Source organism: Heterodontus francisci, chromosome 43 (genome assembly GCF_036365525.1).
Source record: "Heterodontus francisci isolate sHetFra1 chromosome 43, sHetFra1.hap1, whole genome shotgun sequence".
In the NCBI taxonomy this organism is placed as follows: Eukaryota; Metazoa; Chordata; class Chondrichthyes; order Heterodontiformes; family Heterodontidae; genus Heterodontus; species Heterodontus francisci.
Window position 1 is genome coordinate 21,163,851 of NC_090413.1, and position 18,407 is coordinate 21,182,257.

Below are 18,407 nucleotides of genomic sequence, written 5' to 3' on the forward strand. Positions count from 1 at the left end.
TCCCATGCCACTATTTGAAGAATAGCAGGGGAAATTCTTCCTGGCCAAATCCCTCGAACTACATCACCAAATACAGATTATCACTTTGCTGTTTGGGGGGAGCTTGCTGCTTGCAAATGGACTGCTGTGTTTCTTACATGACAATAATGCTTCAAATGTACTTCACTGGCGGTATAGTACAGTGGGGTTGTGGAAGAGGTATAGACGTGCAAGTCTTTCTTTCTTAATGCAGACCTTGGTTTCTTCGTTTTAAAGGGTCAATAAACCAAGATTCCTTTGGAGCCCCAAGCAGTGTCAGGCTTGGGTGACAGTAAGATAACAGCCGCTATGTTATAATAAAAGTTACATCTATATACCACCTTTCACATGAAGTTATCTCAACCTATGCAGAGAACGCTTTAAAATGAATGACCTTTTGAAGTGCAGTGACTTTTGCTGTGTTGCAAATTGGGGTTACTCTGCATTGGCAATGTCCCACAAATAGTTGTGCAATGAATGGGCTGCTAATCTATTCAATGTTGACATTGATTGAGGACAGAATGTTGGACAGTATATCATGAGAAACCCTTGCTCTTCTTCAAACCGTGCCTTGGGATGTGTAACATCAATCTGATCCTCAGTTTAACGTCTCCTTTAACCCACCGTGACCCAGCCATGATCTCATTGAATGGCGGAACAGGCTCAAGGGGCTGAATGGCCTCCTTCTGTTCCTATATTCCTAGCATAAGGGAAAAAAGATCTCACCTTTGACTTTTCTTCCTTCAGTTGTTTTAGATCCACCATCTAACGTGACAGTGCAACGGACTGGGAAGCCTGGCCAGCTTCATGTCAAGTGGTTAGCGCCTCAACTTAAGTACCTGGAAAACTCGTTAATATATGAAGTCAACTTTTCCTCAGTTGGTTCCAATGTACAAAAGGTATTGGAAACTGCGAGTCCGAGCTGATCTCTGAGTGTCATTACCAGGTCTCGAGCTGAAAAGTCTTCAGTTTGTTCCCGGTCCTCATCGCAGCTTTAAAACATGTTTGTGTGGGCACTGGATAAGGACAGGACCAGTTTCTGTTCACAATGTTTATTGACACCACAGTGTCAGCCAATGAGCTGCAGTGTCAGCCGACGAGTTGGTGGCGCGGAGGAGGACGTCAGGCAGGGCTCTCAGCAAACAGTCTATTTTACAGCAAGAAGAAATTATTTACTCAGCGTATGGCAAAGTCTATTTATAGAGTTTAGTTAAAAAGAGCATGCCGCAAACCGACCGAGACTGCAGCAACTTCCCCTGTTAAGAGCAGGGTGATTTCTCCATCAAAATGCAGTGAGTGGAGGATAGCACAAATTATGCGGGTAAAATCAGTCGCGGCCTCCGGGCGTGATTGACAGGGGGAATTACCCAATCATCTCCTTTCTATCCGGGAATATGCCATCACGCTACACAGCCATCTATGTTGTGTTGTTATATCAATGACTATATAAGCCCTGTCAATTGCTACGTGAATGACTATTGTAAACTCAGCCACCATACACCATACAATATAACCTTCCATTATCTGTGTAGGTGGAGACCATCAAAGGGAAGACGGAATGCATCATCTTGAATCTCAAAGCTCACACTGAGTACCTCGTCAGTATTCGCGTGAAGCCTGATGGAGTCTCCATAGACGGCTACTGGACTGTATGGTCCAAGTCTGTATCTGCTGTTACAGACTCAGGTATTAGAATTATCTCTGAGTTTTCTCACTAGATATTCTTTCAGTTTGTAAAATGAGAGACAACAGGGATGGAACTAAATCCATGGGCCATTCAGTGTATCATCCAGTATTCTGACACAAACGGGTTCCATTGGAAAGATCAATATTCATGGTTTGGAGAAACAGAAGATAAATAATCAGAATTTAGGAGATAGGTATGATTCAGGAAGGACCTTCAGCCAATTCTAACTCATCCATCCAGTAAAATGACCCCTAACTAAAGACTTCCATCATGGAGTCCATCCATTTCTCAGAATATTCCAGAATTTTAGACTCCACAGTCCTGCCCAGAAGTTAAATGCACATTTTCCATCCCTTTGTGTGACATTAAATAGAATTACATCGAATTTTACAGGAACAGGCCATTCAGCTCAATTAGTCTTCGCTAGCATTTATGGTCCACCCATGTGAAGAGCTTCCTGATAGTGTTGTGTCCCTTTGTTCTATTTTCTCAGTTTAACTTGAATTATTCTTCCCAATACACCTTTCCTATACGCTTCATACCTTTATGAGATTCCCCACTCAAGGCTGAAGAGCCCATCTCCCTCTGTTACTCAGCCCTCTACTGCTAGGGTTTAGAGGCTCTTCACTGCTGTGATACTGGGGCTTGTTTCTTGGTGACCAAAGCTGGACACACGACAGACAGACTGACTGGTGTACGCTGGCTGGGAATGCCTTGATATTTCCAAATGAATCGTCTATACTGCACAGGCTGGAGTGGAAAAGGGCAGAACATAAAACCAGCACTTTCCTGGTGTTCCACGAAAATTACTCATGGAACTTATAAATTTTCCAGTTCCATCTTACCTGCTGTCGAAACCTATGCCTTGCTACCTCTCGACCTGATAATTCCAGCACACTCCTGGCCAGCCTCCCACATTCGATCATCCACAAACTTGAGGTCACTTAAAACTCTGCTGCCCGTGTCCTAACTCGCACCAAGTCCCGTTCCCCTATCACCCCTGTGCTCACTGACTGACATTGGCTCCTGGTCAAGCAACGACTCAATTTTAAAATTCTCATCCTTGTTTTCAAATCCCTCTCCCTAGCTCAGTGATCTCCTTTAGCCCTTCAGCCCCCTTGGATCTCTGCGCTCCCCAAATTCTAGTCTCTTGAACATTCCTCATTTTAATCACTCCATATTGTTGGCCATGCCTTCAACTGCCTAAGCTCTAAGCTCTGGAATTCCCTCCCTCTGCCTCTCTTTCATTCCTTTTAAGACATTCCTTAAAGCCTGCCTTTTCATCTAGCTGTCCCTTTTTCTGCACAAAAAAACAAGGCTGACACTCCAGTGCAGTACCGAGGGAGTGCTGCATTGCCGGAGGTGCCATCCTTTGGACGAGAAGTTAATCCGAGACCCCGTCTGCCCTCTCAGGTGGATGTAAAAGATCCCATGGCACTATTTTTGCAGAAGAGCAGGGAGTTCCTGGCCAATATTTATCTCTCAATCAACATCTCAAAACAGATTATCTGGTCAAATCACTTTGCTGTTGTGTGGGAGCTTGCTGTGCGTAAATTGGCTGCTATAATTCGTACATTACAACTGTGGCTACACTTCAGAAGTAGGAATAGGAGGTTATGCTGATTTGAGGTGGATGAAGAAGGGTAAAAGGAGGCTGCTATGGAGCATAAACGCATGGCCTGTTTCTGTACCAAATTCTTCTATGCAATGATTTTTTTAAATTCATTCTGTGGGCATAGTTGGCAAGGATACCATTTATTGGCCCATCCCTAATTGTCCTTGAGAAGGAGGCTGTGAGGGGGTTCTTTAATACAACTGAGTGTCTTGCTAGGCCATTTCAGAGGGCAGTTAGGAGTCAGCCACAGTGCTGTGGGTCTGGAGTCACATGTAGGCCAGACCATGTAAGGACAGCAGATTTCCTCCCCTAAAGGTCATTGTTACGACCAGGTGAGGACGGGGTCTAGGGCTCCCTTCTCAGCCTATTGCTGGTTTGGCCTTAACTGGGTTTAATTTTTGAAAACACAGTTTTTTTTTTTAGCTTTTCCTGAGTGAGTCCTTGTTCACTGCTCTCTAATTGTACTGGCAAAGAAATCAACCAGGTTTTAAACAAGAAAGGTGTAAGTTTATCAACCTTAAAACTCTAATTCATTTAAAACTACTAAAAGTACGTGATGCAACCACGCTAGCATGCATACGCGATAAACACACATGCAAATAGAGACAGAGGAGGGGAAAGAATTAAAGAGAGGTTTGAAGTAATATGGAGTTCTTTTATTCATTTTGGGATTCGATGTAAAGCCTTTGATTGCAGTTAAGTCTTGCAGTTCTCACTGGGGCCCAGTGCACACTGTCACCTATTTAGCTGGTACCAGAAGGCTTCAGGAGTCTTCTCTCTTGAGGCTGGAGTTACTTTTGTGAGTCCCTGGAACTTTTCAAGAAAGAGAGAGCTAGGTGCTCTCCAAGTTCAGTTGCAGTCTCTTCCTTCTGTGTGTCACAATTCAAAAAACTCCAAGTTGGCCAGCAGGTTAGTCATGTGACTAGCTCCTTATTTGGAACAACCTGCCCGTCAAGGTTTGTGGATTCTCCTCCAAGCCTGGCAGAGACTCTTGGTGGGGGGGAGGAGGGCTGGTGGTGTGAAATGTTGGCCTTTTACACATTCAATGTCTCTTGATCAAAATACATCTGGTTAATTGAATCAGGGAGCAGTTCCATTGTCTCTCTTATTCAACTGTCTTTTAGAATGCAAATGTGCAGCCATGTTTTCAGCCACTGCTGTGGTCTCTTGAAACAAGTTATTTCAAATCCAGTAACAGTTCAAAATGTTCCATATGATGAAATTAATATGTCCCATTTTTGGTAAGTGTGGTTTCCGTCACAACATTAGTGAAGCAGATGGGTTTTTATGAGAATCCAGTAGTTTAGGTTATTGAATTTAAATTCCTCAGTTGCCGTGATGGGATTCGGACTCATGTTTCAGGATCATTAGTCCAGGCCTTTGGATTACTAGTCCAGTAACATAACCACTATGCCAACATACCCCTAGGATTGTAATTATTAAAATATTTAAGTGACGCTGGTCATTTATTTTGGGGCCCTATGCCACCCGCAGAAGAATCAAGAGCATGCGAATTAGGGGGTAAATGATTGGTAAAGTCCACTAGAATCAAAGGCATTAGGGGAGTTCAAAGTGCAGTTGGGTTCAAAGAGCTTGGGGGACTTGCAGTGCTGGAGGGAATAGCAAAATGGCCATGAGAGTTGACATGGGCAAACAGCAATCAAAATGGCTTTGGCAATGAAAGAGTTCAGTGAGGTCTGGACACCAAGGTTACGAGAAGGCGAGCACAATGCTGGCGCCATGCAAATTATATAATTCTCTTGAGAATTGCGTTCAGTGTTTATGAGGGGAAGTTTTCACTTGTGCAAACTTTCAAGGGGACAAGATTGCCCTTTAAATCAGTCCATATATGGGTGTTGAAAATCATATTCCCTGAGGGGTTCCCCACGGGACCTGTGTTTAAAAAAAAACAGTTAGGATGATGCATTGTACAGGAACCCTTGCAAGAACATCACAGAATTCACACGCTACTTTTCTGTTTTCCAGACCTGGATCCGCTGATTCTAAGCTTATCTTTGGTCCTCATCCTGATCATTATGTTGCTGTTTCTGACCATCCTCATGACCCATCGCAGGTACTCTACCTTTCCATTGGCAGGGTTAATGCAACTTGTTCTATCAGCTTGTTGCATATCGTAACTCTGGCATAAAGGAAAAGAAAGAATGAAGAATTCAATGCATTGCAACAAAGGGACATATCAGCCTGGCTCAGTTAGTAGTGCTGGCACATCTTTTTCAGAAAGTTGCAACTTCAAGCCCCACTGCGGTACTGCACTGTCGGAGGCACAGTCTTTCAGGTGAACTGTTGAACTGGCTGCCCTCTCAGGTAGATGGAAAAGACCCTGTGGCACTAATTTGAAGAAGAGCAGGGGAGGCCAATGTCCTGGCCAATACGTATCCCTCAACCAGCATCACAAAAATAGATGATCTGGTCATTATCACGTTGCTGTTTGTGGGACTTTGCTACATGCAAATTAGTTGCAGCGTTCCCTACATTACAACAGTGACTACACTTCAAAAGTACTTAATTGACCGCAAAGTGCACTGTTAATGCCCTGAGGTCATGAAAAATGCTATATAAATACAAGTTCTTTCTTTAATAATAAAGAACTGGTTTACATTTTTCATGGAAAAATGACAATCATGAAATTCAAAATGGTGGTTAAAAATTCCAAACGCCACTATTTCTCACAACGCTGCCCCCCCCCCCCCCCAACCCCCAAGCATAACATTCTTCACTTTGAAGGACACAGGGAGTCACATATTTTTAAAAAAAGGTACCTTGTAATCTATATTTGGGGGTTGATGTTGTTGTAACTTTTCTCAGCTAGAACAGTTTCTGTGAAATAAAAACAAGAAATGCTGGAACCACTCAGCAGGTCTGGCAGCATCTGTGAAAAGAGAAGCAGTTTCTGTGAATACCCATTCCTGGGTGGGTTGCAGTGGGAAGGGGAATATTTAACGTGAATTCAATGGAATTCAGTGAAATCCGCTGAAGGTTAATTTGGTATTGAGTGAGGAAGGAAGGTTGAGCTAGTAGCTGGTACCTCAAATGTAATGCAGACTAATGTGATGCACCTCTCGTCTTTCTGCCTGCATTATGGGTCCAGTAAGAAGCAACTGTAGAGCCATCTTCTGAACTCAGTTCCTAGTGGATGAGTACCCAAGGCATGGCGTGCCCCTAATTTAATATAGATTGGCAGTCTCACGTAAAGAGGCCGCCAGGCTGACTGGCATGGGCAAATGAAGCATGTTGCTCTCCAGGTCAGAATCAAAGACTAATTGTGAGGTTGGGAGGAGTGGGAGTGCATCTGATTGAACCTTACCTCACCTTGAACTGCTTAATGTATACCAAAGGGCAAGTGTTCCATTTCAAGCTTTACCGCACTTCATTTGATGAGAGCAAAGAAACACAGTAAAATGCTTTGATGAATAATAACACATTTATCTCAACTCAACACCAACTGGATCTTGTTCATTTACAGAATCATAAAGGAAAAGATCTGGCCCCTGGTACCCTCCCCTGAGAACATGTTTGATGGACTGTTCACTGTGTACAGGGGAAATTTCCAGGTAAAATATAGCTTTGTCATCTCTTCATTCTTATTGGCTTTGTGTTCAAATCCTCGAATGTTTTAGAAGACTTAAAAAAAAAAACTCACTTCTCTCGTGAGGGCTTGTGTTGGAATATGGTTCCTTGACTACCTTTAGTATGTCTAGTTTAGTTTAGTACCTCTGATACGACTTTTAGTAATAGTTAGCAAAACAAATGGGATCTTGGGCTTCATAATTAGAGATATTGAGTACAAAAAGTGGGAAGTTATGCTGAACCTTTATAAAGCTCTGGTTAGACCCCAGCTGGAGTATTGCATCCAGTTGTGGTCACCATGCTTTAGGAAGGATGTGAGGGTCCTTGAGAGAGTGCAGAGGAGATTTACCAGAATGGTTCCAGGGATGAGGGATTTTAGCTGCAAGGTTAGGTTGGAGAAGCTGGGGTTGTTCTCCTTGGAGCAAAGGAAATTGAGGGGAGATTTGTGGTGTACAAGATTATGACAGGTTTAGATAAGGCAGACAAAGAAAAGTTGTTCCTATTATCTGATGGTGCAAGGAGTAGGGGACACAGACTTAAGGCTTTGGGCAAAAGATACAGGGGAATGTGAGGAAGAACTTTTCTATGCAGTGAGTTGTAATGACCTGGAGCTCGCTGTCTACGAGGGTGAAGGAAACGGAGACGATCAATGATTTCAAAAGGAAATTGGATAGAAACTTAGGGAAATAAACTTACAGGGCTACGGGGATAGAGCAGGGAAATGGGACTGACTGGATTGCTGTAGAGAGGGACAGCATGGAATCGACGGCTGACTGGCCTCCTTCTGTGCTCTGATGACTCTATGACTCTCCCGAGTAATCATTCTTCATATGTTAAGCTGCATGGTGAGAGTTGGGAAGGAATTCAACAGTGCAGGTGGGGGAACCTAAACTGGGAGCAATCCTTACCATTCCTGAGATACACATACTTTAGCCCTGGGCACAGTCTCTATTATTTTTGCCTCTCTCAGGTTACATGTCTGCAGGGATGGCCAGGAGGTGGGGGTTGAAAGGGGAGAGGAAGAGGTAGTTTGTCATGATGCTCTGACCATCATGTATGTGGGATGGCCTTGAAAGTCCTGTCCATTACTTTTGTATGTTCGTAAGCTATAGGATAGCATTTAGGAACAGGAGCCCCAGATGAAATGCCACCCCCCCCCCCAACCCCCGGACACAGGGTAATTTTACTGTCCCATCCCCTACTTTGGGACCATTTCTGGAGAATTCCCTCCCTCAGCCTCTCTTTCCTCCTTTAAGTCGCTCCACATGTAGCTCTGTGTTAAATTTTGCTTGTAACGTGTTAAAGTAGCTATATAAGTACAAGTCATGTAAAATTTATGGGCAGGATTTTCCCGTGGGCGTTGGGGCCCCACTTTCGGGACCAAATAGGGCTCCTGGGCCCACACTTGCCGGGAGCTAAACCAGTGGAACTATTTTCCTGGAGGCGGCTTCCTAACTGGCCGCCTCCGAGCTCACCATCCAATTAGGGATGGTGGGCGGGCTCTCAATGCTACCGGACCAATCAGAGCACTGGCAGCTCCGGAAAATCGGCAGTCCCGCCGTGAGAGGGTGGGCGCTACTGAGGCAGGTCTGAGAAGGCGAGGACACCTCAAAATGAGGGGGCACCCTCGGAGGGGGGGAAAAATTGCATTTTTAGAGGGGTCGAGCAGGCAGGCCCCTCCAATCAGAGGGGAAACCCTCCAGCAGCAGCGCTTGGGCTGCGCATGTGGCCTTCGCTGCCGGTGCCCCCCACTCTTTGGGGGAGTCTGTCTCCATTGAGCCAGTGGGCCTTCCCACGCAGCGGGAGGGCATCTCCACTGGCGGGAAAATGCCGTGAGCCCTCCACATGCCCCTAATTGGGGTTTAGTTACTTAAATTGGGCAGTGGGCAGCCAATCCCCATTCCTGTTTTATGGCAATTTTTTTTTATTAGTTTCATGGGATATGGGCGTCGCTGGCAAGGCCAGTGTTTGTTGCCCATCCCTAATTGCCCTTGAGTAGGTGGTGGTGGTGAGCCGGCACCTTGAACTGTTACAGCGCATCTTGTGCGGGAGCACCCACAGTGCTATTATGGAGGGCGTTCCAGGATTATGATCCTGCAACAGTGAAGGAATGACAATATATTTCCAAGTCAGGATAGTGTGTGGTTTGGAAGTATGGAACATGAGTACCAGCAACGACCAGTTGGGCCGAATGGCCTGTTTCTGAACCGCAAATTCGAAGTAATTCTAATTCAATGCAAGTACTACGGAATTTACTGTGATGTGGCTACTCTTTGCCCACTATGCTACGTTGCATCATAGAGGGCAGTAGATTTGGTTCCTTTCTCTTCGTGAAGCTGCTAATCCTAAACGAGCTACCTGTTCCCGGTTTTCAAACTTTCTCGCTCTTCCTTTGTGCGGACAGGGATTTCAGGAGTGTAAACTAGGACGAATGCTGATCATGCTCCCCTGGTCTCCTGTTTTCCAACTTTCATAAGCTTCAGCTCACCCAAATCTTTGCTGTCTGGATCCTAACCCGCAGTAAATCCCGTTTACCCATCAAGCCCATGCTCGCTGACCTCCATCGGCTTCCAGTCCAGCAACGCCTTGATTTTATAATTCTTATCCTTGTTTTCAATTCTCTTCAATGCCTCGCCCTGCCCACTCTCCTCCGGCCTTACCACCTCCCAGATTTCTGCCTCCTCCAACTCTAGCCTCTTGTGCATCCTGGATTTACATCGTTCCATCATTGCTGGGCATGCCTTCAGCTCCCTAGGCCCTAAGCTCTGGAAATCCCTTCATAAACCCGCCTGCCTCTCTACCTCACTCTCCTCCTTTAAGTCACTCCTTAAAACCTACCTCCTTGACCAAGCTTTTGGTCACCTGTCCAAATATCTCCTTTTGCAGTCTGTGTCTAATCTTTGTCTGATAATGCTCCTGTGAAGCCCCTGGGAGATTTTCCTAGATAATAGCTGTAGCTGTGCCAGGGCAGAGAAAGACCAGTTTCTGACTGGAATGATGAATACCTCTGCAGCCAGATGCACTACCACACAAATAGCAAGCCCAGTTGACCCAATCCGTTGACAGAACATTCTGGGCTCTTCCTTGAGCCCCATGGAAGAAATAAAAAAGAAAAATCTTCAGCTGTTTCACCACAAAAAGTCAGGGAAAACGAAAGGGAAGAAAATCACTGCCCTTGTGGAGTTAATGGACCATCAGTCAGCCCTGTGGTTTGTTGCCAGCAATGGACCTAAAGCAGGAATGTCTGAGGCCGGTGTGAAAAGCAAATGTACAATTATATCTGCAGCCAGCCATGATCGCCGCAGTAATGCCATGTGATTTCTCGGAAATTATTGACATTATCATTTAGTTAGTGCCTTTTGAAAATTAATTAAATCTTAAACAAAAAAATGGCAGTGTTTTGAATTAAACATTGAGTTTGCCAAATTCAGTCATCGAGGAAAGCTCTTTAGCTGTTGATCATTATAAAACATTGCCAGAGATGTCTTGAACTGAGAGTCCTAGCACAGTGCCAAGTCTCTGACTAGAGAACAACTATCTTTTCATTTTAACAGTCATCTTACAGTCTTTACTGAGCCATCCTAAGCCAGAATGTCAAATCATTCTCCTGAGGGTGCATTGCTAAAGTTCCACTCCCTACATCAAAATGATTCCGTTTTTCCTGCTCCCTAATTAAGAGTTTAATGACACATTAAGATCAAGATCACGTTTGTATGTCTATACATTAGTGTAAGATAGGATATGCAACTTTGGCTCATTTTGGTAGCACTGTTGCCTCTGGCTCAGTTGGTTTGGGGTTCAAGCCAGTTCTTGACTCCAGGGAATATCTGCCAGTTCCACTGGGTCGGGTGGATGTTAAAGGTCACCGGGCACTATTCAAAGGAAGTTAGGGAGTTCTCCCAGTGTCTTGGCCACTATTTCTCCCTCAACCCACACAACCAAATATAGATGAATTTATCCTTCATCTCATTCTGCATTGAGGTTGCAGTACTTAGGGTCTCCATTATCTCAGAAAGGATATATTTGCCTTGGAGGCAGTACAGTGAAGGTTCACTAAATCCCTGGGATGAGAGGGTTGTCATGGCTGAGTAAATTGGGTCTACATTCTCTGGAGTTTAGAAGAATGAGAGATGATCTCATTGAAACATGCAAGATTCTGAAGGGGCTTGTCAGGGTAGACACTGAGGGGCTGTTTCCCCTGCCTGGGGAATCTAGAACACAGTGGTACAGTCTCAGGATAAGGAGCCGATCATTTAGGACTGAGATGAGTAAAAATTTCTTCAGTCAGAGTGTTATGAATCTTTGGAATTCTCTACCCCAGAGGGTTGTGGATGCTCCATCGTTGAGTATATTCAAGGCTGGGATAGACAGATTTTTGGTCTCTCAGGCAATCAAGGGACATGGAGAGGGTGCGGAGTGTGGACAGTGGAGTTGAAGCCCAATATCAGCCACGATCATATTGAATGATAGAGCAGGCTCGATGGGCCGTATGGTCTACACCTGCTGCTAGTTCTTATGTTCTTAAAACGCCACTTCGGAGGTCCCGTCTTTCGGATGAGATGTTAAACTGAGGCCCCGTCTGCCTTATGGAAGTAATAAATCCTATGGCACCGTTTTGTTGGAGAGCAGGGGAGTTCTCCCTGGTGTCCTGGCTAATATTTATCCCTCAACCAACATCACTGAAACAGATAATCTGGTCAATATCACATTGCTGTTGGTGGGAGCTTGCTGTGCACGAACAGATTGCCATGTTTCCTACATTACAACAGCAACTACATTTCAAAATAAAATTTAATTGGCCGTAAAGCACTTTGTGATGTCCTGCAGTCATAAAAAGCACGACATAGGAGTGGTGCAGTGGTTAGCACCGCAGCCTCACAGCTCCAGCGACCTGAGTTCGGTTCTGGGTACTGACTGTGCGGAGTTTGCAAGTTCTCCCTGTGTCTGCGTGGGTTTCTGCCAGGTGCTCCAGTTTCCTCCCACTGCCAAAGACTTGCAGGTTGATAGGTAAATTGGCCATTGTAAATTGCCCCTAGTGTAGGTAGGAGAATTGAGGAAAGGTGGGGATGTGGTAGGGAATATAGGATTAATGTAGGATTAGTATAAATGGGTGGTTGATGGTCAGCACAGACTCGGTGGGCCGAAGGGTCTGTTTCAGTGCTGTATCTCTCTATAAGTGCAGGTTCTTTCAAGGAGAGGCCAACATGTGGGATGGACGTCTGAGCAAAGAAGTGCTGACAGAAGCCTTGCAGTAATTTAAGAAGCTGTTGGATGCTTTTATGAGGGGAGTGTAGGTACCTTCTTTTGAGTGACCTTCCTCATTGGTATCTGTCTGCTGGTCTCTGGTATTCTCGTGGGTAACAATGTTGTTTGAAATTTGCAGGAATGGCTCGGACGGAGCAGTGCGCAAATTTGGTGGAACTTGCAGTTCTTCAGTACTGACGAGCCCGCCACTGCCCTGGAGATTTTGTCTGAGGTAAAGACGTTTCCACCAGGCTCAGTTAAAGTCTGGCATAAGGACATCTTCCTCGCTGGGCAAAGCTTGCTGGACACTGGATCAGATGCGCTCAAGCTACAGCAGCAGACGGATGAAGGCAAGTCGCCTGTCCGAGCACAGGTAGCGCCCGATAACAGAGAGGCCTATATTGTGTTGAATCATAATTTTTTATCCGGTAGCTCTTTTCTGGCTGATGCATGCAGTTTCACTCATAGCGGCAATGATGTCTCAGAGGAAGAGATGCCTTTGCATTTGTTGTTTGAGAGCTCTCGAATGAGTTTTCAGGTGGCCAAGTCTTCCGCTGAAGGGGAGGAGAATTCTTCACAACATGCCTCAGTCTCGAGTCAGTCTTCACTCTCGAGTGGGATAGAGCAAGGAAGTCCAGTGGCACTAACGGATTTTGACTATGCCAAGTATGGTCCCAGTGGACAATTGCTTTCCCTGAGCCCATTGAGGCTCAAGCTGGAGAATGACACCAATTATCCTTACCTTCTGATGTCAGACTCTGGGGTTTCCGCTGATTACAGCGTAACGGATTTTCAGTCACGGACGAACAAAGCAGACACAGGCATTTACACAAATCTTTACAGAAGGGAAGATCTTCTGTAGAGCATATCCGCCTCAAATTCAGAATCTTGAGAGCTGTTAGACGATGCAGTGAAAAAGCTTCACTCTTCCCTGACTTTCAAGGCTTTCTTGAATAAAAGAAAGCCGACGTGCAGCTAAATTCATCTTGGTAGAGACTGAAGAAGGTGTATTGCATCGTATACTTTACTTGGGCTGAAAGAATAAAGCAACCAAATCCACTAACAAGCAGGTTCAATAACTAATGTGCCACACAGATTTGAAGGTGAACAAAAGGACCAATATCTGCTCAAAAACAAATCAGGTTACTTAGCTCAAGAAGGTTTGATGGCAATTTTGAGATGGCGGAAAGACAAAATATCTGCATGGGTATTGATATACATGGGTAGTGAAGAACAAGTTCTTTATGAGAACATCAGTCTGATTCCACCAGGAATTTCAAGATGAAATTGGGCTTGTGTGTACACACACACATGCAGTAGACACTTGCGATGATGGTAAACGTTGGTTACTTTGAAATAGGAAAGACAACAAGGTCAGCAATGTTCAATACAAAGAAGAAACTATAGAACATTGAGCCAAACACCAGTCACTTATCTCCAGTACATTGAGTACTGTTTCAAAATTACAGTGGATGAGTTTGCAAGCACAGTGTCATTAAGATCTCAATGCCTGTCTGATTTTTGTGGTGTGTGACAGCCAAAGCCAGATAGTTAAGACCGACAAAGACTAAGAATAGGATGAAGAAAAGAAGGTTAAAGTTTACCTTGAAGAACAACACAAAGTTTGGATGTTTACCGTAGAGATATGTAAGGGCTTCAACCTATTATGCCACAGTGAGGTGAACTTAAGATTCATAATCACTCTGCATATAAACAGAATAAGCAGCTATGACAAAAATAATTTACTTAGTGATCATGTGACAGACAGTAATACCCGTCTGATGCTTTACTGGAGTTCACTATGTCTAAGCCACACTGACCATGAACATCTCCAAGATTCATCTCAGACTATGCCCCTGAGCTTTTCTCAGTTGAAGTGATGGTAGGGAACAATATAATAAGTCTCAGTATGGCCCCACAGTGCCAGCTGTGGCTCAGTGGGTACGCTTGCCTCTGAGTCAGAAGATCATGGGTTCAAGACCTACTCTGGAGACTTGAGCACAAAATCTAGGCCTGATACTCCAGTGCAGAACTGAGGGACAATTGTCTTTTGGATGAGATGTTAAATGGAGACCCTTTCTGCCTCTCGGGTGAAAGATCCCAACGCACTATTTTGAAGAAGATCAGGGTTGTTATCCCAGTGTTTTAAGCAATATTTATCATTTTCGGAATATCATTAAAACAGATGATCTGGTCATTATCACATTGCTGTTTGTGGGAGCTTGCTGTGCGCAAATTGGCTCCCATGTTTCCTACATTACAACAGTGACTACACATCAAGAAATACCTAATTGGCTGTAAAGCATTTTGGGACATCCAGAAGATGTGAAAGGTGCTATATAAATGCAAGTCTTTTTTTTCAGTGATCCTGGAGCAGGGAGGGGGAAATTGGTTTTATCTCCAGAGTTGAGTGGAAATGCATGGATGCCAAGAATCACACTCACCTCTGATGATCGCTCGCTTCAAATAGGTTGTTGTGGCTCAAAATATGGATCACAATCTATTGGATGAGGCACAGATGGATGTCAGCAAAAGATCAATTCCATCAGGAGAGGAAGGGAGGACTAAAAGCTGGCAAGGAAAGAAGCATTCTTTGGCGCGAGGACAATTGAATTTTTGCATAAAGCATTTACTATAGAGCTTATCAGTTTAAAAAGTGCTGTCATATCGATGACTAAACAGTATCAGTACTGGAGTCTGCATTGGCGGATAGAGAAGGGAGAATGAACAATGCATTCTTCACGAACAATGCAGTCTTATAAGATTGTAGGAATAACAGATGAATAATGAGGGTAAAATCATAACACACCCACACGCTAATTACAAAGAATTTTGAGGGTCTTTTGTGGGGTAGACCGTGCCTTCATCCAATATGTTATTTTTTGTTGTCGGGACGCCCATTACACTGTGATGTTTTATCAGTGACATCTGCTCCCGATTTTTCCATCGTTGGTACTGAAGCAGTTTAAACTCACCGTTAACACTTCTCCAGCAACTTAATGCAACTGGAAAGTGCATCTGTCTCACTGAAATTCCTGGAGACGTATCGCCAACATGGCAGTGAAGCCTAGTGAAGCCTCACCATTCAAAATTACATTTGTTTTTTAAAGCTTGCCGTATCCCTCGCACAGTTGGCTGAATAATTTAGGCAACCTTGCTTTAAATAATGTTCATCTTCTATAAAGCTTCACAGCCTTCTGTGTGTGTGGGGGGGAGAAAAACAGTTTCTCCTGTTCTCTGTTCTGAAACTCTTACATTTGATCTTAAAAGTCTTATAAGATTGTAGGAATAACAGATGAATAATGAGGGTAAAATCATTAGGTTCTGGAAAGAGATGCAGACAGTGCAATAAGTTTTTGTAACCTTACATTACACTTGCAGTATCTTTCACAAGTTTCAATTTTCAAATAAGATGCTTCTAAACCTGTTTGCCCTGCTTGCAGGAGATGCTATGCAGAGGGGAACAAAATCCATCTCGTTTTACAGTGACAAAGTTAAACTAAATCATATCCCGTGGTTGTGACACAATGTAAAGACTACCTAAACATGTATTGGAATATGCTTTCTAATCCGATCAAGTGCCCGTAGATCTCCTGTTTGTAACAAGAGAGCCACCTGGCTCACTGTTGATTATCATAAAACATAAAAGGCTGGAAATACTGAGTCGGCCAAGCACAGCATCTGTGGAGAGTTAACATTCAGGTCAATGGCCTTTCATCAGAAAGGAGGAATTTGCTGTCATTATTTCGGATTTCCAGCTTTTTGCTTTTGTTTCATTTCAAAATACAATAACTGATGTACATAAAATGTTTATTCTTACAGAAAGCATTTTTAACTATGTTAAAAAGTTATATATATTTTGTATTTTTTAAATAACTCTCACAGGCCCTATTTTGGGCAGGTATTTTTCTATAAATAAACTGGATTGATTCATTTGATATGCGTGCACTTTCGTACTCCTTTTGCTTAAAAAAATATATTTTGTTATTTTTCTCTCCTACGGTTGCATTCATGCAGGAATGCAGCTCATTAGTTCAAATTGTCCCATTTGTGGGGCAGATTGAATGGTGCTGCACTCACAATTATCAACCTGTTAAAAGGATATTTACACTGTTAATTATGAGCCCTAACTTTCCGCGGCAAGTTTGATGGGCAGTTAATGTGCAAATCCGGCAAGTTCTTCAAAATAATGAAGAGATGAAGGGCGAGACGTGCTTTCTCGGCCCAGCCAATTCCCTTACCACCAATGGCTTAATTGGTAAATGCATCAATTGGGTGTGGGGCCGGGCCCAAAGGAATGGATGGTTCCAAGTTCAATCCTTGGCCTGTGCCCATTTGGCTTGTTGCAACTAGGACAGAGGTTGGGGTTGGTAATAGTTAGCTGTCAGGCCCCTAGATCAGGAAGGGGCAGTTGGAGAGTGTGCGTGTTAGGAAGTTGGTTGGATCAGTCGAATCGACCATTAACACTCGTTTCCTCGGCTCACACATGAGGAACAGTTACTTTGCTGACGATCAGTTGGTTTCTGTGGAGCTCTATCCCGGCAGGAGTACCCCTTTAAGCGAAGAGGGGGAGAAAATCGTGAGGCTGTGGTGGATGCTCCTTTGTCTCAGAGTCAGACACAATCACTTATTCAATGGGGAACCCAGTTGCTGTTAACAGAGACTGGATGGTTTCCTCCCCACCAACGTGGAGTGTCAATGAAACTCCGAGAGCTTGGTGGCACAGTGGCGCAATGGCTAGCACCGCAGCCTCACAGCTCCAGTGACCCGGGTTTGGTTCTGGGTACTGCCTGTGCGGAGTTTGCAAGTTCGCCCTGTGACCACATGTGTTTCTGCCAGGTGCTCCAGTTTCCTCCCACTGCCAAAGATTTGCAGGTTGATAGGTAAATTGGCCATTGTAAATTGTCCCTAGTGTAGGTAGGTGGTAGGGAATATGGGATTAATGTAGGATTAGTATAAATGGGTGGTTGATGGTCGGTACAGACTCGGTGGGCCGAAGGGCCTGTTTCAGTGCTGTATCTCTCTATGACCTAGGGTGTTATCACACGGAAGTAGGAATAGGAACGTAGCCACCATTCAATAAGATCATGGCTGATCATCTATCTGAACTCCACTTCCCCGCCCTATCCTCATATTCCTTGATTCCCTTAAGACCCAAAAATCTATTGACCTCTATCTTGAATACACTCAACAACTGAGCAACCACAGCTCCCTGAGGTAGGGAATTCACAACCCTCTGAGTGAAGAAATTTCTCCTCATCTCAGTCACTTTTCCCAGTGGCTGACTTAATGTGTCATCAGCAAGGGAATATACATGGAACAAAGGTGAGACCAAAACACGGGCAAGAATTAAATGTGTTCGAAATGGAGGCTGCCCTGTCCTGTTAACTGTACACTGTTTTGTACAAGGGCTTGGAACACTGGAGCATTTGCATCTATTGTGCACAGACTGCTCTTGGGTTGGTGCCACCATGAAACTCTGATCATAGGCATAATAAGTTTATCTCTTCCTAGTCAGCCGTGCAAGGCTGAGGATGCTTATCTCCCACTGAACTTTTGACATACTTGCCCAAATATTTCACAGCAATAAGATTAGAGGTTCCTCCTTGCAGTCCTACTGACAGAACAATTAAAGCCTATCTACCCGACCCGAGCCCAACTACGTGTCAGGTTCGGGTCGGGTCGAAATTCCGAGTCCAGCGTTCCGGCTCGGATCGGGTTGGGTTGGACACTGCTTCCGGGAAGTCATGGGATCAGGCTTACCCATGATTCCCATGAACGCCTGGAAAGCATAAATGGGATTGGGCAAAGTCAGCATGGGTTTACAAAGGGGAAGTTATACTTAACAAATCTACTGGAGTTTTTTGAGGATGTAACTAGTAGAATAGATAAGGGAGAACCAGTGGATGTGGTGTATTTGGATTTTCAGAAGGCTTTTGATAAGGTCCCACATAAGAGGTTAGTGTGCAAAATTAAAGCACATGGGATTGGGGGTAATGTACTGGCGTGGATTGAGAATTGGTTGACAGACAGGAAACAGAGTAGGAATAAACGGGTCTTTTTCCGGTTGGCAGGCAGTGACTAGTGGGGTACCGCAGGGATCTGTGCTTGGGCCCCAGCTATTCACAATATATATTAATGACTTGGGTGAGGGAACTAAATGGAACATTTATAAGTTTGCAGATGACACAAAGCTTGGGGGGAATGTGAGCTGTGAGGAGGATACAAAGAGGCTCCAATGTGATTTGGATAAGT

The 18,407-nt window shown here is 44.3% G+C and overlaps 1 protein-coding gene across 1 annotated transcript in view; it reads left to right on the forward strand.

Annotated features, from left to right (window-relative positions):
- epor (erythropoietin receptor) overlaps window positions 1–16,090 on the forward strand; it is a 38,758-nt gene extending 22,668 nt beyond the window's left edge. Inside the window, exons 5-9 of the mRNA XM_068021122.1 lie at window positions 766–917; window positions 1,551–1,704; window positions 5,307–5,394; window positions 6,805–6,892; window positions 12,292–16,090. Coding sequence (XP_067877223.1) covers window positions 766–917; window positions 1,551–1,704; window positions 5,307–5,394; window positions 6,805–6,892; window positions 12,292–13,014 — 1,205 coding nt within the window. The 3' untranslated portion in view covers window positions 13,015–16,090. The remainder of the gene's footprint in view (window positions 1–765; window positions 918–1,550; window positions 1,705–5,306; window positions 5,395–6,804; window positions 6,893–12,291) is intronic.
- Window positions 16,091–18,407: the final 2,317 nt, after the last annotated feature.